The following is a 22328-nucleotide window of genomic DNA, read 5'->3' as shown; positions in this document are numbered from 1 at the left end:
TTTATCTATGATATTTACAAAAACTGTTGAGTGTTTTCTTTTTAACAGTAGTAATTATGGGTGGTATTTACTTTTTCCTTTAGATATTTTGGAACTATCTTAAGGTTTTACAATTGGCTTATATATTACTTTAAAATATGGGAAAAAATGCAATAAAATGATGTGTACTGTGAAAAGAAGCAAGAAAAGGAAAGCGGCAGAACTAGTGACCCTGTAGGCTGTCGGGTGCAGAAGGGAACGTAAATGACTGTGGTAAAGATTTCCATATTTTCTCCAGTTACGCATGAAAGCATTATGGTAATTGAAATACAAGATAAAAGCTACTATTTAAAAAATTAAAAATATGTATTTTTCTTCCTGTAGATTACGTTAATGGTCAGTTTTCTTAAATTGCAAGTGACAGAGACACAACTCAAAAAGTTTAGGCATTAAGGGATATTTGGTAGCTTATGGAGTCTTAGGAAGGCTGAAGAATCACACTGCAGGAAAGGCAAGAATGTGGCTGGATCTTAGCAACAGAGGGAATTAGGAGCTAAAATGCCTCTGGGATTCTCTCTGCTTTATGGAGGCTGGCTGTATTTTCCATCACCTTGTCTTTCTGGACAAGCCAACGCCCACTTACAAGTCTTAAGGCCTCACAGCCCCAGCTTTCCTCCATCACCGAGAGCCTAATCCGCCACAGCTCCAGCTTTGAAAGTTCACAAAAGCACTTGGGCTGACCCAACCGACTACGTGGGCGAGAAAGTTAAGTAAGATTATGCTAAATTCAACTTGAATTCTTTGGTTATTGTGACCAGATGATGAGTTTCCAGAGGAAATGCTGTCCCCAAAAGACAAGTGGGCATGTTGGACAAACAGTAGGTATTCACTACTCTAAAGTATAAAATTTCATTTGGAGTCCTTATCACACTCCAACTTTTCCTAACATGTTATGTGACAGATTACAAAACTATGTTTAAGCTCTAAAACCCTCTTATAAGTAGCGTATCATGAATTCCTTAAAGACCTTTCAGCAAACCAGAAAGAACTGTCGCATTATCTCTTGCATTTCTCTTTAGAGGATCGTATCACTCAAGCTCCAATAAATTACAAAACTGATTATGTATAATGCTTCAATAAAATGGCAAAGCCTCCAAAATATTTCAGATACAGTTTCTGGTCTCTGAGTATGCATGTAATTGCAAACAATTGGAGTCATATAAACCATAAGTTGGAAACACCAAAGTGTTTTAGAAAAGATATTCATTAAAAAAAATATGTATATGTATATATATATATATATATATATATATATATATATATATATATAAGTTCACGATATAAGCTGCGTTCATTTTGACTGAAAATAGCAGCTTGTAGGATGGGCATGTCTGGGTGAACAGAGTTACAAATACATGCACACATAGTACCGGCAATACATGCACTCATGGTTAATAGAGATTCTATTCAGTAGTGGGATTGTGAAGGTATAAATTTATTCTTGTTTGTTCATTGTTTCTCAGTTTGCTCTAATGAGTATTTGATACATATTTAAGAAAAAATTAAACATGACTCTTTTTTTTTTGTTACAGATGAAGAGCTTCTGTAAAGTGTTCAGAAAGAGTATAGGTATTAATCACACCTAACACCACATCTACGCTCCTAAAATAAACGTACACCAAATCATTTTTATTGTTTTCTGGCACTATTCTGAGCACTTTGATACATCTTTTAGCAACAGAAATAGTCACTGTCTAATTTGTATCTTTCTGAAGTGTGGATTTTACATGGCAGATTCTCTTCCAGAGGGCTAGGCCTATATTCTACTTTCATTAACAAATGAATCCCAGGAAGATTCATGGCCTGGCCTATAAGATGTACTAAATCCATGGGCAATTTTAGTTGTGAGAAGCTGCCTATTGAGGGAAAACTGTGATCATTAAGCATGTTTCCTACTATCGGCTTTCTAAAGAGCAGACCAGCCTGGTGGGGAGGAAACAGAGGTCAGAAATGAAGACTACATTTCTATCTCACGCTCACAGACCTGCAGCCTTACACAGGACCCCATTTCTCTGACACTGTCATCCATCCTCCCAAGAAGCACAGGTTAGGAGAGCATTTTCCTAACTGATGTTAAACTGTGATAGGGAATACAGGTGATTTTAGATTGTTCACTTCATATTCAAACAGCTGATCTGCCAATGACCTTGAACTGTTACATCACATAGCAGTCAAGGCCGTAGGAATCGCACTGGTCCCCATCCATGTACTGAGACACGTACTCGCCAGGGACGGTACTAGTTACTTAGTTTGAGGAAACAGCTGCCCTTGTTTAGAACTTCATGGAACACTTGCTGACAGCTGCACTGAGAAATGATTCCCCCCTTATCAGTCTGGTGGAGAACACTTGATAAAAACCTCCCTCTCGTGCTATAGAAATAAATCTGCACCTCACAACAGAGAATCAATAACATATCAATGTCTTCAACTATCTTACATGGATCCCATTGTGTCCTACTCTGTTTGGAGCAAAGAATTTTCAATCACATCAATCAATCTATTACCACAATAATGTAGCCTGCAGTAGATCACTGCTGCCTGAACCGGGAGGCGTGAGCTGATGTTATCAATTCCAGGCTGAGAAAGACCATGAAGGGACAACGCTGTCCAGGGACAGCAGCTGCTGGCAATGAAGAGACCGCGTCAAAGGAAAAGCAATCACGTAAAGTCTGAAGTACTCTAAACATGCAATAGATGCAGAGATGCAATAAACAACAATCATAGAGTCATATTATCTCTTTGCAACCATTATTCACCTTCACTTAGAAGCATGGGGTCCGGTAACAGAACTTCTAAGCAGGTGAACACTGTGTAATATCTTAAGGAAAACATTAATAAAGATTCAAATTTACAGTTTGCAACAGATTAGGCTAAACTCCGAGAAGACAGATTTGACAGACATATTAATCCACAGGCCTTTTTTTGTATGTTTTGCAAAAATTAGATAGGTGATTACATACATTTCGACATTTTTATCATTAAGTCAACCAGTGTGTTAGCAATGAATTTCCATAAGCACTGTGAGACAGCAGAGAACCGGTTGCTTCTGTGGAAAGTTTTGAAATCTATAAATAAGTTTCCCTTTCCGTACAAGGCTTCAGAGGAAGAAGGAAGAGAGAAAAAAGTAAAAATCTAGAGAGACATTCAAACCAAATGAGGAGCTGTCATAAATATAAAGAGAATAATGTCGCTAAATGCAATAAATATTTGGTGGAAATTAGAGGGAAAAGAGCACCCCGGGGAGTTTGAGGAGGGGCAAAACAGAGCTGTAACGCTCTAATATCCCTTGGGAAGCCCTGCCAGACTGTCATCTTTTTTTAAAAGAAATAAATTGACTAACCCTCCAAGGAACGATGACATCACAATTTATTCTTCTTCTGCTTATTGCTTTCCATGATAGAATCTCAACCTCTTGTATTAGAGCTCTCTTAAAAATGGAGTACTTTCTATGTATTTAAATGTGACATGCAGCAAACTGCAAGAAAAGCCTCCTACACATCTCTAAACATAGAGAGATAAGACGTACTGTACAGATTTACCTTACCGTAAAGCTTTTGGCCCAAAGTACATAAAGAGCTCCTTCCCCAAAGTTTCCACGCCACTATAAATGTACCCATTAAACAGTCTCAAGAAATTCTGGCTGGAATCTTTATTATTATTCAGTGCAGCAGCCTAGGAGAAAATACATACACATATGTAAACACACACAAACTCGAAACAAAAATCATAATTTAATTCTTAAGGTTTTTATATTACTTCATGCCCAGGTACATCCAATGAGAAGAATAACCTCCAACAAGTCGAGTAACGTAATCAGCTGTTTACATACATTTTGTCAAATTACTAGGCAGTCATTTAAAAAGAGAGAGGCCAGAGCTTCCCTGGTGGCGCAGTGGTTGAGAGTCCGCCTGCCGATGCAGGGGACGCGGGTTCGTGCCCCGGTCCGAGAAGATCCTACATGCCGCGGAGCGGCTGGGCCCGTGAGCCATGGCCACTGAGCCTGCGCGTCCGGAGCCTGTGCTCCGCAATGGGAAAGGCCACAACAGTGAGAGGCCCACGTACCGCAAAAATAAATAAATAATAAAAAGAGAGAGGCCAAATAAAAATTAAGTGGAAAAAAAGTCATTGGCACACAATCAAAATGAACTTCTTCCAGGACCATATCGCTCTGTGCATATGAAAAGCACAGAAAAATGATGTGAACGTTTTAAAGCTAAAAACTAGGGCACAGAGTCTTTCATTTCCAACGTGCAGCCAACGTCCTCGGAAGAGCATTCAGATACAAACAGCTAAAAATGGCGGATAAAATATGGAAACAAGACATTTTGACTTGTAAGCCAGTAAGGAATAATAAGAGGTCAAAAACCAAGTAAAGGGCTTCCCTGGTGGCGCAGTGGTTGAGAGTCCACCTGTCAATGCGGGGGACACGGGTTCGTGCCCCGTTCCGGGGGGATCCCACATGCCGCGGAGCGGCTGGGCCCGTGAGCCACGGCCGCTGAGCCTGCGCTCTGCAACGGGAGAGGCCACAACAGTGAGAAGCCCGCGTACCGCAAAAAAATAAAAAAAATTAAAAACAAACAAAAAAAACACGTAAAAGTGAGAGAGAACCCCAAAGGTAAGAAGCCAGCTTCTATCAGAAAGGCATTTTACCAGACATAAGGAATGAGCGCTTCAATTTCATGGTCTTGTGGGATACGGGGGATCAGAGATAAAGCCTGGGGTCCCCCCGAGGAGGGGGATCTGATTTGAGGTCTGCTCCTCTCTCCCTCCCCAACTGCAATGTTCAGAATAAAGGAAAAAGAAACCCACTACTCCTTCCCCCATCAGCAAGCAAAACCAAACAACATAGTGTCAGAATTACAACATATGAACTGAACATTATCAAGAAGATCAAGGAAATTATAAACATAAAATCTCAGTTCTTCTGCAGGTGAAGGAAAGGAATGGGCTGAGTTTAGATATCCCTTGAGAAGCCCTGCCAACCTATCATTTTTTTTTAAAAGAAATCAACTGACTAGCCTTCCAAGTAACAATGACATAATGACATAGAAAATGATGACATAGATAATGCTCTTTTTCTTAAGCTGGGCAGTATGTATACTGGTATCATAAAACGATAAAACAGTTTTAGATACTGTCTGTGAGCAAATCACAACTTTCCCTCCACTTATGTTAGGATGTTACCATTCAGTGACTCTCAGACTTTTGGTTTACAGACATGTCATCCTATATATTTAAGATGATATGTTCATTCTATTCTTTATTTGACTAAATTGGTCCTTGTTAAAAAAAAAAGACACAACTGTAGTATTTAGCTCAAAGGGATAAAGGGATAAGAGATGTTAAAAAGAAGAAAAAAAGATTGCAAATTGCTAGGGACTAAATTGTGTCCCCTCCAACACTCTTTACGTTGAAATTCTTACCCCCATTGTGACGGTATTTGAAAATAGGGCCTTTAAGAGGTAATTAAGGTTTAATCGGGTCATAAGGGTGGGACCCTGATCCAATAGGATTAGTATCTTTATAAGAAGAGACACCAGAGGACACACTCTCTTCCTCCTGTATACTCAGAGGAAAGGCCATGTGAAAAGAAAGTGGTATCAGCAAACCAGGAAGAGAGCTTCACCAGAAACAACTGGCTGGAACCCTGGTCTTAAACTTCTAGCCTCCAGAACTGTAAGGAAATTAATTTCTGTTGTCTAAGCCACCCAGTCTGTGGTATTTTGTTATAGCAGCCCAAGCAGATGAAGGCATGAACAGACACTATTCTTCCACTAAATCCATTCACAGTTGTAATGGCTACAGCCAATGCCAAACTTTCCCAAACTGCCTGAAGTTCAGAGAACTGGCTTTACATCTCTCCTTTGCAAAATAAGAACTGCGGAATCAATCACAGACTTAGAGCGACCAATGAACGAATGCACAGGAGTAATTAATAGTGACAGCCTTGCAGTTCTGCACGAACCAAAAAACAAACAAAAAACCCCCCAAAAAACCCATGGGAGATTCTAGCATCAGGAACTATGGACACATGTCACCACGTCCTCAGAACATCTGCCTCTGATTCCTCTTCTCTTTCTTGGATGAACTCTAGTGCCAATTCACTGGACCACCAGGGAAGTCCCAGAATTCGTTATTTAATACTTGATGAGGTGCTTGGGTTTAAAATGACATGTTAATATAACCTCTTCCTTGCTCACATGTATTGTGTGTCCCTCTCTCTGATACTGGAATTTCCCCACTGGAAAGAGGAATCATCTTGAGGTTTTCAAAGTGCCAAACCCAGCACAGTGTTTTCACCAACCACTATGATGGGACTTAACAAACTAAATGAAGATCTGTCTGTGACTTGTGTTTCTCCCTTATTTGTCCATAAGCTCCTGGGGAAAAGTAACTCTGGTGTTTAATATCCCTGGGAGCCTCACACAATGCCTGGAATTCAGGAAACATCTGTGGGATTAATCAGATCCCTCCTTCTTCCCCTCTTAAAACTGAGTGTGGCTTTAAAACACAGGGTTGCTGTCTTCCCCACCCATCATCCCCCTCTTGCTTTACCTTTCCCAAGGCTTCTTGGCAAAAACTTCTACTCTACCACCTTTTTTATCTCCTTTGAAAATTATTAACACCCTAGTCTCTTATTTTCTAATTATCTTCAATGGAGTGAGGCTTAAATATAGGAGGACCAAATTCTCATGACTACCAAAAGCTAGATGGATGTAAAATACTATATTTACCAGAGTTTCCCATAAAGTAAAAAGAACTTTATGGGAAGGTTTAGGAAGAGATTAATGTATTTTCAGCAGCCAGTCCCAGCCCGTCCCAGTTTTTATTTAAGATGCTTACTTAGCATTTAAATGGCTGCTTTGAAAACATCTATTCCAATACCTTATTTGGGTTTTGGGGTGACACAAAAAGATCTTTTTATCCTGTTGTCTATCACGTGAGCACCTGACCAAATCCCCTGATTCCCAGTACACTATCATTTCTAAAATAATCAGCTTTAGATAATATACTCAGGGCAAAATAAAAAATTCAACTTATAATCGCCCATCTCAAGCACCTGCATATATTTTTAACTGTTTTTTAAAAACTCCATTTAGGGGAAATTCTGGTGTACCTGTGATGGTTTGTCCCATTTATTTTGAGAGCGCCTGTGTACAAACTGGGAAAGGCTTCTGCAATAAACCAAAGATTTACAAGATATTCACTTGCCCTACTGTGGAATCTGGGGTTATCACCTCTTTGTATAAACTTCAGCTGTCCAGACAAATTCAAAAATTAATTTCCACAAGCCTATTATTTTTGCTGTAACTATACACAATGGCCCAATATATACGTGGCTTTCTCATTTGGGCCCTTATAATCCTATTACAGTATTATTTGAACATTTCATCCTTTTTTTTTTTTTCCCTGAAATAGAGAGGAAAATCTCCTTTGCCACAATTTGAAGTATGATTGAGAAGGGTTCACGTTCCCATTTTCAAGTAGCTTAATATGAAATCGTCAAAACAACATACATCTTCAGAGACAGCACGTGATTTATTGTGCTGATTACCATTTACCCTGCCTATCCATGGGTGAACAAGGAAGATGAACTTTTCAGAACAGGATAAGACTTTTCCATAGATAAATGTTTCAGCTCTAGTGCGGTTACATATTTTCCCCAGAGAGGAAGAAAATAATACCATATTTACATTCATAGTCTGTCCTCCTTTTTGTCTCCCGCATGCTTTACTTTCCTAATACAACGACACTTTCAGTAATCAGAAGTCACTTCTCTACCAATTTAGACCATCAAAGAACCTAGTTTTAAAATGGTCTCTAAGCCCCCAAATAGAGATCTTTAGGTCCTTTCATCAAAATATATTCTACAGTTTTGTAAGAGGAGAGGCTATAAGCGCTTACTCAGAGGCTAAATGCTTTATACACAATATGAGGGCACCAAAAGATTACACCCCTTCATAAGGCAATAGATCATGCCTCTGATAAATGGGTCTGGTGAGAAAGCCCTGATGTGGGAGAAAAAGGAACAAACAATTACCAGGACGTTTACTTTACATCGCTAGGCACTAAGCTAAGAGTTTTATATGTCCTCTAATCTAATCCTGACCAAATAAGCAAAGATGTAAGTTATAAGCACCTCCAGCTGAGGAAGTAACAAAGGAGCTGGAATTCAAAATCAAGATAATCATATGTCCTTTTCTCTACATCACCCCCAATACTTCGTTGTTTGGTGAAAGCTCCAGTGGCCATGGAAAGTCATCTCCCTGAGTTTCCTCATCCGTATGTTATCTGTTCTCTGTTGACCCTTGTTCCATGACTCTATATAATGCTGAGTGCTGATAATAATGATCCTGAGTCATTAAGGTGAAACCATTATCAGTATCCACTAAAGAAGGTAAGCAAGTACTATAATGCAATTTTAAAACCCCTTTATGGATGTAAACAAATAAGCTTCATTTGGCTGGAAAACGAATCTCTGTGGATTAGCTCCTTCCTTTACATACTGGCAATAAAAATGAGCTATGATTCTTTCCCCCCACTATGAAGAAGGGAAAGGAGGGAGGAAAACGTTTACTATGTGGCTTCATGATTTTCTTGTAATAGGAATTTCCATTTAACATACATAACAAAACATATACTCATAAAGAAAGATTCTGAACTGCATTTATTTTTAAATCCTTCATCAAAACTACTTTTGCACTATTCAGAACTTTGCTCTTCTCCATCCATTCAAATGTTTATGAGACGCCTGCTCTGCTCCAGGCACAGTGAAGGGCAGATCAAGAAGGGTAGGAAGAGGGCTTCCCCTGGTGGTGCAGTGGTTGAGAGTCCGCCTGCCAATGCAGGGGACACGGGTTCGTGCCCCGGTCCGGGAAGATCCCACATGCCGCGGAGTGGCTGGGCCCGTGAGCAATGACCACTGAGCCTACGTGTTTGGAGCCTGTGTTCCGCAACGGGAGAGGCCATAACAGTGAGAGGCCCGCGTACCACAAAAAAAAAAAAGAAGGGTAGGAAGAGCTAGCTACATGTATCGAACCTTAAGGAGTGACGGAGTAGCCAGAGGATCATGTTTCAAATGAAATGAATACAAGTAAACTGTTTCCTGTCCTGTTTTGTGAAAGGAGATCGAAAACTTGTGCAGATTACATACCAATTTCACTACAATACTGTATCCACCCAACAATTAAAATCGGAGGATTGACTCTTCACAGCTCATTAACCAGACATGTTCATTTACATTCCACTGTTGCTTTGTACCATAAGGTTGCAAAGCTCCAACAGAGTTTTATGCAATGTGCTTACAGAGGTGCATAATTTTATGCTGACAAGACAGTGGATCAAAACTCAGAGAAATGATACAGCGCGTGCAGGACTAGCGAATGGCTGTAGCCTTTCTTCTTCTCAATGAGGATCGCTTGTCACCGGAAGACGTGCCTTAAAACGTGTTCTCTATGGACTTGTCAAACTGCAGCAAAGAGGAAGGCTATATGCCACAGTAACTGGTTCATTATGGCGGTAGCTACGGAGGTGTTTTTTTTGGTACAATGATTATCTGGAGTTTAAATCATTTATTTTAAATAGATAATTAGTATTTCTTTAACTCTCCTTTGTATTTTTCCTGTTTACTGCAATATAAAGAAGATTGTATGCAGTTATTTTTCAACTGCTGCCTTGTGAAAACTAATGACTTCAAGCCAGTAGCAGACGCCTTTAAATAGCTTTAACTCTGGCATAAAGGCCCAGAAAACACGGGATCATTACCTGTTACAGTAATGATCACGCCAGAGATCTGTGACAACCTACCATGTTCTGATGCAGTTTACTATGGATCGAACAACCCTCTAAAATGCAAAGAACCCTTCATGTTGATAAAGATTATTATTTTTTTAGATCAAAGGCCCAGAAAGTGAAGCCATGGCAAAATATTTAGAATGTTCCCAATAACCACAAAGGGATTATTCATTCCATATTGATTTTCAAAGCCAGTTCCCACAGAACCAGGTTCCTGAGATCCCAATCATAAAGACCTTTTCTAACTTTTAATACCTCTTTATGTCAAGGTATTAAGCATAACAGCTTTATGTTCAAGGCTTTTTACTTAAGGGGTATATAGCTCATTTAGTAATGCTGCCAAGTGATATTAATTGCCCAAACATTGACTAAGCATGTGCATTATATTATCAGGCTGCACTGTGAACATGGGAACGGTAGCCATTAGGATTATCAGATTAGGTAAGAGAATCAACCAAACAGAACAAGACTAAAAATGGTGGCAGACACAGACAAAAACCTAAGGTCTCACTTCACTGGTTAATAAGTAATCACCACTATATGCTGAGCAACATGGTGTTCCTGACAATGAATCCACCATTTTCCTACTGAACTGTTTATAACTGAGGGGATCTATGGTTAGGAGTGTAGGCTTTGGAGTCTGAAAGCAGGGAGGTCAAACCCTGGTTCACCCCTTCCTAGTCATGTGATCTGGGGCAACTTAATTATTTAAACTCACTCTGAGCTTCACATTCCTCCTCTGTAGTATCAGGTTAATCCTTTATCATTGGGTTATTATTTCTTGTAACGAAATGAAACGCAACCGTTCTTCAAAAGCACTTTATGCCTTGCTACTAAAGAGAATCACAAACTAAAGGGAATGTTCATGCTGTTTGGGCCTAAATACCAACGAGGTGATGTCTAGTTAAAACATTAAGTGGGATTCTCACAGAAGGAAGTTTATCTAACTCATCTTTGTATCCTCGGGAGCAAGTTTTAGACCTAATACAAAATATATTATTGTTGAATGACGTCAATGATGATATCTGTAACATGTCATGCCATAGTTACCAAGCCCTACTGCCTTTACTTCCAAAATAGCGACTCTGTTCCCTTCTCTTCATCTCTGCCCCCAGCACCCTCCTCCAAGGTCCAGGCAGGCCTCCCGGGATTCCTACAGTCCTCGTGTAACTGAGGAAGCTGCATCTACCCTGCCTTTCCTCCACTCTTCTTACCTTTGCAAGGTAGAGTGATCTTTTCAAAGTGTCAATGGATCTTATCACCTTTCAAAGAGCCCCATTATTCCTAAAATGAAGAGTCCCTACCCAGGTCTACAAAGATCCCCAGCATCTGACTCCGACTCACCAATCCCAATCCTGTCTTATTTCAAACCACCTTCCTTCTATCTCATCCTCTCTTTTCCAGCCACACCAGGTTTCTTTCGATCCCTCAAGTATGCACAGCTCTCTTCCTTTGCTATTCTTCTGCCTGAAGCGTTCCGCCTGCCAACCTTCAGTTCAGGTTTCCTCACCTTAACTGTTAACTTAACCTTAACTTACCTCAGCTTAACTGTTACTTTCTCAGCAAAGCTTTCCCTGAACTTCCTGTAAGTTCTTATGGAACCATGTATCTCTTCTTTAGAGAAGTTATCAATTTATGTTTCTTTCTGTTCTTACTTAATGAATGTCTGTGTATCTTCCCAACTAAAGAATAGACTCCACAAGATGCTGTTAGTTTTTGTTCCCCCCTGGTTCCTTGAGTATTCAAAATTTTGTTGAATGAGTCATTTTTCTAAACATTAATATTCTTAAGAGACCACTCAAGATCCATCTCTGTGGTACCCTGAAATGATTTTGAGAGAAACGCTACAATAAAAGAATAGGTGCAGAGTACTAAGTGACATATAAAGTCAAAAATAAATAAAATACACTGGCAACTGGAAGGAGATGCAAAACTAACTCTTTTTCCAAGTTTGAAAATTTATTCTCTCAGACTTAGAACCTCATTTCTTTCAAGTTGTAAGCAGATGCTAATTTCATAGCAGGCAACTTTTTCTTCCAGGACCAAAGGCTATGATGAAGCTTTGCAGGAGAAATTGAAGTACAGCGCAATACTGCATGCATCCATGAAATACAATCATCCGTACATCTAAAAGGCTTTTAAGGCATGATGGCTTAATCAGAATATTTTTAGTTCTAAATTCTAAATTCTAATTTAGTTCTAAGTTCTAAATTCTTACCAAATGAATACCACACCATCTGGAATGCATGCCTGAGTGGCAAGAAGCTGTGCTACAATTTCCTTTAAAAAGCAATAAATCCACTTAAGGGAACCAAAATGGGTTTCGCTGCCCCTTCATTAGACGGCAATATTAAGTTGAGTGGGAAGGTTGGTGCTAAATCTTCTATGTGAAATTTCAGAATTATATATTAGTTGTGATACATTTTCAATTGCAGAATATTAGGCAAGCGAGAAGCTAGAATTTTATCCTACAAAGCTTATTGTCTTAAAAATGTGAAGAAAAAAACACGTCAGGGGTTGCGGAGATCTGATAACATTAACAGCAGAAAATGCAGCTCTACACAGAAGGAACCACCTTTCGCTGGGCTGTAAAGAAGTTAAGCGACCTGGAATAAAACATCTTCCATCACTCCCCGCCCGGGCCTCTCCACGGCAGCCTTAGCCCAGCAGCCCCCGGCCCAGCCGCTCTCAACTGCGCAGGCGCAATAGCACGGCCTTCTCCCCCCGGTGAAGTCAAGGTCAGCTTTCGGAAACGCGGGGCCCCAGGGAGCCTGAGCCAGAGCAAAGAGATGACTCTTTGGACCCTGGAAACCCGATGGGGTTTTTATTCAACTTCGCCTTGCTGGCCCCCTCGCAAGATATAGGAGCGGCTTACCTGTGAGGAGCCCGCAGCCCCAGAGGCCGAGGGCGGCGAGCCGGGCCCCCCTGGGCTCTGCAGCGCTCGGCCCCGCATGTCCGTCACCGCCTGGCCCGGGCGCACTCGCGCCCGAATCTTCTCTCCATTGAGAGTACAGCCCGGTCCTTCCACCATCTCCCGGGCCGCCCTGTGCCCCACTATGCTGCACGGCCCCGCTGAGAAAACTGCCGCGCAACCTCACGTCTGCGCGAGCACGTACCTCGGCCCCGAGGAGATTCAAATCTCCCGCGCGCCCGGCCCCGCCCCGGAAGCCCCGCCCCCGTCCGCGGGCAGGGCTCCCGGGCGCAGGCGCAGTGGCTCAGCGCCCCGGGCCCGGACGCGGGATCTCCGGGAACGAAACGTGAGCGCTGGCGCAGCCCATCAGCCACCCACCGGGGCTGAGTCGTAAAAGCGGAGGCAGTTGGAACCTCAGAAGCTCCAACTTGTTCTTTGCTGTGAGGTTTTGCCTTTGTCTCTGAGCTGCTCTGTACACCCACATTTTGTACCTTATCCTCTTATTCTGTCCTAAAATCCGAGGTTGCCTGGCAGGCCTTTGCTTGCCCTCTTTGGACGTGGGTGGGCGCAGAGGGAGTCAGGGGAGGGTTTTAGAACAAGCAGCTTTTGCTTTTTCTCTTATAGGTTTAGCATGTCTTAGAAAACGTGGCCTTATATGCCAAATATATTTTAGTGTGTATATTAAAATATAGCGAGACCCTACCCAAATTCATGCAACAATTCTATTTTGGGATGAATGCTGTTTGAAATTGCTTTGTAAAAGTCAGGGCTCTATATAAATCAGAGGGCAATGCATAGCTTTTCAAATTTACACAAGGATGTGTGCATGTAAATACATAAAGATAAGGACTCCATACAATTTTTTTAAAAAATGAAAAAATCGAATCATTTTTGAAAATTAAAACACAGCACATTAGAACACAGTGTCAATTTATAAGTGATTTAATAAGCATACCACTGCTGTTGTTAAACCAGAAAAATATATGTAGTAGAGACGAATTAGAATATATTACTAAAGACTTGAATTCAAAAATTTGAAAAGTAATAAGTCTTTCTGTAGGGAGAGATTAGTGGTCAAAAGTTAGCTGGATCAGGTTCAGAATTCTTTGTACTTCCTTGCTTAATTTTTGTTTTTTTTAATAAATTTATTTATTTTTGGCTGTGTTGGGTCTTCATTGCTGCATGTGGGCTTTCTCTAGTTGCAGTGAGGTGTTCAGGTTTCTCACTGCAGTGGCTTTCTTGTTGCAGAGCAAGGACTCTAGGCACATGGGCTTCAGCAGTTGTGGCTCGCGGGCTCTAGAGCGCAGCCTCAGTAGTTGTGGCCCACGGGCTTAGTTGCTCCAAGGCATGTGGGATCTTCCCAGACCAGGGCTCGAACCCGTTTCCTCTGCATGCGCAGACGGATTCTTAACCACTGCACCACCAGGGAAGCCCTTCTTGTTTAATTGTTGTTTACTCTTTAGGTCAAGTTACTAAATAATCAAGGAAGAATCCTATTCCCTACAACCCAGATTCAGTCATAATCTCTGCCCTTTGATGGAAAACAATTCTCATACACCTTATTCACATTTACCTTTTTATTCATTATTTTTTGCTACCTAACAAATTGTCCCATTTGTTATTTCAAAGTTTCTGCAGGTCAAAAAGTTGGCAGGGGTCTGGCTCAGTGGTGCTGGCTCAGTGCTTGTCAAGCAATTACAGCCAAGACATTGGCCAGGGCTGCAGTCATCTAAAGGTTTGATTGTAGCTGGGAGATCCACTTCTGAGATGGCTCTCTTGCATAGCTGTTGGCAGAAGGCTTTGGTTTCTCATTTTATGGGTCTCTCCATAGGGTTGCTTGGCTGTTTTCCTGACATGGCAGGTGACATCCCCACCGTGTGTGACCCAAGCCAGAAGGCAAGGAGGAAGCTGTACTGTAATGGCCTTTACTACCTAGTCTCTGAAGTGGCACACCCACACCTTCACTCCTTCAGTTCATTAGAATCCAGTCATTCGGTACAGCCCACAACGGGTAAAGGAGGGGAATTAAGCTTTATGCCTGGAAGGGAGGGGTACCAAATACCTTGTGAACATATTTTAACGCCATCACAATCTTCATTCATCTGATTGATTCATCATGAACTTATTCTCTTTAGCTGTTGTGTACTGGGGCACATTTGGATCAAATAAAATCTTTAACTTGAATTAGGTTTACCATTCTCCAGAGAGCTGAGTAAGAGCTGGGGAGTAACACTGAAGACACTGAGAGACATCATTGATGTGCCCCTGCAAGGCCAAGCCAGATTTTGTTTATCTGTGACGAGACTCTGAGTCTTTGGATACTTCTCTTTTTTATCCTTCCTTACATGCAATTAAGAGTGAAATCGCATGCACTCTGCATCTGCAGTGTTTATAAACAGTCATCTCACCATTGCAAGCAAACCTTCCCTGGTATAGACTCTATTTCTTCTTAAGCATTATTTATTACTTGATGACTTTATAAAAGTCATTCATTTTCTCTAAAACACACTTTTTTCTTATGTAAAATAAAATATACGTTTCGTATAAACCTCCACATGATTTTTTTGTTTTAATTCCCAAATAGCATAACATATATGAAAGCACTTTGAAAACACACACTACACATTCAAGGAATTAAGATAAATTCGATTTGCTCTGCCCAGAACATGCTCTGCACTTTCTGTTTCTTTGCTCATGCTGTTACTCTCACCTTTTTGTATCCTTGTCTTCATCCCAGTTTACTGAAATTCTCCCAATTTTTAAGTCCTAATTGAATGCATACCCTCTAAGAAACCTTCCAGGTACACTTTACAAATGAAGGAACGGAGAGGGGCATGGAGAGGTTAGGTAACATGCTCAAGGTCACAGAGTTGGGATTCAACCAGGCAAGCCAAGGTCTTAGCCAAATGCTTTCACCAACATCACTTACATGACACTAGCCCTCAATCAAATATTTTTCGGAACAACTTATGAAATGGTGGTTTAGAGGAAAAGCACCTTTTAGTCAGCCTTATATGGGGATTAAAGGCAATCTCAAAACCTTCCTTTAGCATATTAAGTTTTAACATATTCTGGATAATGAAACTTTGTTTTTACCCTTCTCCTTACAAGGTCTGTGTGCAGATTTTTAGTTGGAATGATCAAAATGTAGCACGGGGGAAATTTCGTTAATTTCTGTGTTTTACATAAATAACTTGAATATATTTAACAGGTAGAGAGATAACATCCATCCTCTCTGAACACCCTCTTAATTTTAGCTCTGAATAGAGGAAACAGTCATTAGTGAACATTACGTGCAGGTGTTTTCAGTGGTATTTACTAAAGAGTCTCCAGTTTATACCCATTAAGAGAAACTTTTAACGTTAGATTACAAGAAGAATAAAATGCACAGCAGCAGAAACCATTTTTGACGCTTTCATTGTTTGAAGCATATACCAAATGCTGGGACTTTGCAAAGCAGTGGATTTTGTTCCATTACGAAGGCTGGAAGTGCCAGGTGACAGTTTTCTGCTTGCAAAGTCAAAATCTAAATTGCAGAATCAACCATGGGCTTCTGGGTAACTCACGAAACCACCCTGACATACCTAGCCTTTTCACAGTGATGTGAAATCTAGGACTGGGTGCTTTGGTTTTGCCAGATTCTCCATGGAAGGTATTTTTCTAATTTATTTCTTAATTTAAGCATATTTAGTAAGCAAAGGTAGTTTCTGCGCATGAACTTAATTTGGGGGAAAATAATAACTAAATAGTTATTAAACACTCATAAAAAAACCCAGATAATCTCTTTGTGAGGGGTTCTCTCCAAAAGAGAGGACAGGAGAATTAATTCATTTTCTATTTTGAAATAGAAAAGCAGGTTATTTTTTGTCAATATCTTGGAGCAATATTCTTCATCGGTCTCAGGCACTGGAGAGCGTATTCAAGTTGAGGCATGAAATCCGCCATTTATTCATTCATTCAAAAAGCAGTGCAATTGTTGGGCACCTAATTTGTTGCAGGAAGAGTGCTAGATCCATGGATACAGATATAAGTCAGAGATCTAAACAGCTCACCAACTAGTGCAGCGAGAAGAGGAAATAAACACCAGCGTGCTGACAGGTAACCTCAGGGTGCTCCCGGCAGACACAGGGAGGAGACCTCGGTTTTCCAACATCTCCGCTAAATTTTGAGGAGACATAAATAAAAGTTTGTTGCATAAAGGATAGGAGAAGGGGATTTTTAGGCAGATAGGGGGAAACATATTTTACAACGCCAGGAGGTGTGAAAAAACCTCATATTTGGGGGGACCACAAGAATATCTGGAGGACAAGAGGATAGGGAGTGAGGGCAGATGGGGCCGAGAGAAGTCAGCAAAGCCAGATGATGGAAAACCAGATGATGGTATGCTAAGAAGTATGGGTATTCTGTTGAAAGTAATGGGGGAACAAATAGAGAATTCTATGCAGGAGATGGACATGCTTAGCTTTGCTTTACTAAATGATCCCCAGAATGGTGTGAAGCAGTGGGTCTCAACCGGTGACATTTGGTCACAACTAGGGGGAGAGGTACTACTGGCATCTCATGGGTCGAAGGCAGGGATGCTACTAAATATCTAACAACGCGCAGGACAAGCCACCACAGCAGATCGTTAATTACCCAGTCGAGAAAGTGCTACCAGTACCAAGGTTGAGAAAGCCTGGTGCGGCAGGCTGAATAAGGCTTCCCCCAACCCTAACATGTTCATGACCTAATCCGTGGAATTTGTGAACACGTTTCCTTAAATGGCAAAAGGGATTTGACAGATGTGATTAAATTAAGGATTGTGAAATGAGGAGATGATCCTGAGTTCTCTGAGTGCACCCAGTGTAATCACAAGGGTCTGATAAGAGGGGGCACGAGGGTCAAAGACAGAAAAGGTAATGTGAGGACAGACCCAGTCAGTGAAGGAGATGGATGATGCTTTTGAAGACGGAGGCGGGAACAAGGAACGCAGGCGACCTCCAAAAGGAGCAGCCCTGTTGACACCTTGACTCCAGGCCCGTAAGACTGCTGTGGGACTTTTGCCCTTCAGAAAAGTTAGAGAATAAATTTGTGTTATTGTAAGCTGCTAAACATGAACTACTTAGAGCAGCAATAGGAAATTAATGTATCTGTCTCGGAGAACAGGACAGATGGGAAGTGAATCTTGATGCAGAATAAACAGTAAGCAGGTGTCAACACTGCCAGGCACTTATCTGAGCACTGGAGACACAACAGTGATTGAGGCAGGAAAAAAAATTCTACTCTCCTGAAACCTACAGTTTTTTTTTTGGTATGTGCGAGTTCTTATTATAGTCCAGGAAATAATGTCTGTATAATGCTAACTTCCTTTCCCAGTCCATCATACATCAGCGAACTTTCTCTAAAACTTGAGAGTTTTACTTTTGACTTATTTGAATTTATCAGTATTTTACGTTACAATTTGTGCTTCCCCTCTCTAGTCCAAGGTATTTTAATGTCATAAAAATACCTTCCTACATTTTTCTATTAACTTTGTTTATAGTTTTATTATGATAGATTATTATTCCTAATTACCACTCACTTCTTCATATCACTATTATTAACCCATTCCTACCACGTGTCCCTATAAAGGAATAGACTTCACCACACCATTGTCAGGACAGGCCACTGGACTACCTTTGGCTGACTGAATGCAAGTTCTTTTATCTGATCATAAACTTGTGAGGGAGAAATAAAATGACTATTGTTGGAAGCCACTGAGACCTTGGGATGGTTCGTTGTGCAGCTTACCCTCAGGAAATTTGACTAAAACATTTATGTTTACATTTAGGCCCTTTATCTATGATGCCATCATTGTTACATGCAGTTATCCTTTGTACATAAGTCTGTTTGGCCTTCCTATTCTGTTTCATTGATCTATCTGTTCGGGTACCAATTCAACACTATTTTTAGTCCTGTAATATTATAATGTGTCTGAATATTTCATGAGTTTCCACTTTTAGTCTTCCTTCTCAAAATTATATTAGCTTTTGTATGAATGTGTAAACTTCATTATATTTAAAATCAGTTTCATGTTCTCTTGCAAATTCTGAGATACTGATTATATATATACATTTAGTTTATAGATAAATGGGAAACCGTTAATAGCTTTACAATGTTAACATGCCTTCTTTTATTAAGGTCTCATTTGATTAACTTTAGAAATCTTATAAATGTCTCTGTGAAGATGTTGTGTTTTCTTCGTCGGTCTAATTCCTAGGATTTCATAGTTTGGGTTGATATTTTGAGTGGCATATTATCTTCTCTTATATTTTTAGTTGGTTTTTACTATGTAAGGTGCTGGACTCCAGTGTAAAGTATACCCGATTGAGGAAGAGAAGAAAATATTAGCGCTTCTATAAATACTTATTTTTTATTTTAACATTTTAATTTTTAGGCAAACAGTACCTAATGTATTAATACATTAGTTCTATAATAATAATTATAATAATAATAATAGCTAATTTTTATGAGACACCAACTTTGTGCTATTCAAATGCTTTCCAAGTATTAATTCACTTAATCCTCACAATATCCTAAGTGGTAATTTTTTTTCTTCTCATTTTATAGGCAAGAAAAATGAGGCAGAGAGTGGTTATGTAACTTGTCTAAGTTCACACAGGTGTAAATGACTGAACCAAGATTTGAACCCAAGGCAATCTTGCTGTCAATCTCTACACTACGTTGTTTGTAAAGTACATAATTGCAGGTTATAAATAAACACTGGGATCATACTGGGCTCATAAAATGAGTTGGTTTGCTTTTTGAAGATAAGAATGATACGTTTTTTAAAGTTCATTTATCAAATTTTAGAGGAACCAATATTTTGAGACCAGTGGTGTCGAAAAACGCTGTTAATCTTTAAAGTTTACCTTGTATCTGGCAATTTCACTTAACTCTTTCATTAGATGCACTAATTTGTTCATTCTGTTGGGGTTTCTACGTAATCTTATCATTTACAAATAATGACAGTTTTATGTCTTCCTTTCCAAGTCTTATCATTGCTAATTATTTTCCTCGTCCCATTGTGTTGGTTAGAGCCTTCAGTACTATACTGAATAGCAGTGGTGATAAAATATATCCTTGCTTTGTTGAGTTCAAAATTTCTTCAATAAACACTATCTAGCTGAGTCTTTTCAATGAAGACTTTTATTAAGTTAAAGACGTCATATTTGCTCCCCGTTTTCTTAGTTTCTTTTGTTTTCTCATTAAATAAGTGTAAAATTTATGAAATGCTTTTTCTGTATCTACTGAGGTGGTAAATTTTTTTTTTAGTCCACTGTCATGATGAATTACATTGATAAAGTTTTGATCGGTAAGCCATTGTACCATTCCTGAGATAATTCCTACAAATTCACTGTATTGTTCTTAACAGACAATGTTTACTTGGCTAATATTTTATTTAGTATTTTCTTATCTGTGTTTAGAAGTGGACTATTTTCCTTTTTCGTTTGTATTGTCCTTATATAGTTTTAATATCAAGATATTAAGTTCATAAAATGACTTGTGCAGTTTTTTTTTTTTCTGGAAAAGCTTTTATATGATAAAATTATCTGCCTTTTAAAGTTTCACTTAACCTCTAAAGGACCTTATTTCAACTAACTCCGAGGTATTTAGTTACCTAAGAAGAAAAAGAAGGATACCAAAAATGTACTATGGCATTTTCTAGAGATATCTTATTTAGTCAGTTAAATATGTTGTGCAATTCATCATAAGATAAGTGAACTTTAAAGCTTCATAGTAGAATTTTGAAATATGTACTATTTGGCAATTTTGGAAAAGATTAAGAACATTAGCACTTTTGTATATTTGCTTCATGGCACTGTCATTTGGTTGCCAACCATTTTTGCAGGGTGTTTCCTATCAGATTACTAATGAAAAGAATTAAAATAACTACATCAACATAAACTAAGTTTTATTAAGCAAACTGAAAGACGGAAAGGAATCAGGTCTCAGAAGGTAATTACTATAAACATTAGATTTCTGGTGCGGGAACCACATTTGTTCTAGTGAGAAGTTACATCAAGGATATCCTTCTTCAAAAATGTGGCATTGCACAGGAAATTATATTCAATATTTTGTAATAACTATGAGAGAAAAGAATCTGAAAAAGAATATATATATATATAACTGAGTCACTTTGCTGTACACCTGAAACTAACACAACATTGTAAATCAATTATACTCCAACTAAAAAAAAGAAAGAAAAAATCATCATGCTGTACACTTGAAAGATAATTTTAAGATGCAGCATTGCCACTTGAGGCAAATAAAGGCAACTATTATTTGCCTTGATTGGGTCAGAATGTGGGGAAGGGTTTAGTGAGGTGCCCTCCTTAAAGGAGTAAAAGCTGAGCACAGAAATCTTAACAGCTTTCAGGTCGCAACTTAGGCAGGGACTTGGTCATTTTAGACCAAGGATGAAGACTGTAAGAGGTTTGCAATCTTCCTAATTGCAGATTCATTGTTGTTATTTCAAATGACTGCCAGTTTCATGTAATGAGTTACTGGAAAACTCTTAAGACCTTAGCAGGCTGTGTGCTCTTTTAGGAACGGCAAGGCATTTGGAGAAGCGGAAGCAAAAGAGAGAGGGAGGTGACAGCAAACAAGACAAGCAGAGCAGAGACTGAGCCACTACAAAGAAGAAGAGCACAGGAAATTGTCTTGAGTCTGAGAAAAGACCTGGAGTTTAAAACAGAAATGCTTGCATTCTGTCATTATGCCACGCTATCTATACTTTGTGGACATTCCAAGTTTGGCTGGATTGCACTGGGGCCTGATGTGAAGTTAGGTAGCTGTGATAGCTGTGAAATGACAGCAACAGATGGACCTCGCTAGCATGAAGCAACCAAAGGTGTGCACAGTTTAAGGAACAATCCTCAATCCTGAGCTTGACAGACCATATAGAAGCAGGTTACATCATTAACTAAAGGTCAGATATAAATACAGTGAGCTTGTTTGAGACAGTTGGGCATGCTCTAGCCTTCTCAATCACATTTATCTACCTGGGAGATAACCTGTCAGCTATATGTGTATCCATCTCTACCTTTGTAACAGAACAAACAAAAATCTCAAGAGATGGTTGAGTCCAATCTATTGTATTTGATGTCTTATTGAGAACACAATGGGCATAATATAGTAAAATAGATTTATATTCCCAGCAGAACAGAAGGGCCCAGTTCAGCAGACAAATATAAGATCACTTCTTGCCAAAGTGATAGCATATATAATTTAGCATATATAATTTTAATCAGCTACCCAAGTCAACAGAAAAACTTAGTCTTAAGTAATTTGTAGATGTCTTGAAACCCATTAAAAAAACAAGAACAATATTTTGACATTGTTCATATTATGCAGACAGGGCTCAAAGTTTATCCGTTAAACCTCAAGAAGGATTCTTTGGCATTTCTGATCTAATTATTATTGGCTTGGACCCCACTTGGACTAGTGATTAATTCACAACAGGCTCTATTTTCCATTATTAATCTCTCAAGACTTGAAAAGTTTATCAGACCCAAAGCTATTAGATATTTCAAATTCTGTACTTTTTGCTTACTTGCTATAT

At 39.5% G+C, this 22328-nt stretch overlaps 1 protein-coding gene across 7 annotated transcripts in view; it reads right to left on the bottom strand.

Moving 5' to 3' along the window:
* NEIL3 (nei like DNA glycosylase 3) overlaps positions 1-22328 on the bottom strand; it is a 79289-nt gene that overhangs the window by 39019 nt on the left and 17942 nt on the right. For 4 of the 7 annotated variants that reach the window (XR_003794130.1, XR_003794131.1, XM_029226194.1 and 1 more), the window contains exons 1-2: positions 12710-12813; positions 3584-3711 (exon numbers count right to left, since the gene is read on the bottom strand). Coding sequence is in view for 4 of the 7 variants with exons in the window: in XM_029226194.1 (XP_029082027.1) it covers positions 3584-3711; positions 12710-12787 (206 nt within the window). In the remaining 3 variants the exon portion in view is untranslated. Of the gene's footprint in view, positions 1-3583; positions 3712-12709; positions 12866-22328 lie in introns of those variants that run through there. The other 3 variants (XM_029226190.1, XM_029226192.1, XM_029226193.1) reach the window with 3 other exon arrangements.

This window comes from Monodon monoceros, unplaced genomic scaffold, assembly GCF_005190385.1.
Source record: "Monodon monoceros isolate NGI ecotype Baffin Bay Population unplaced genomic scaffold, NGI_Narwhal_1 Super_Scaffold_17, whole genome shotgun sequence".
Lineage (NCBI taxonomy): Eukaryota > Metazoa > Chordata > Mammalia > Artiodactyla > Monodontidae > Monodon > Monodon monoceros.
Note: the sequence above shows the minus strand (reverse complement) of the source record. Positions and strands in the feature narration are given on the sequence as shown.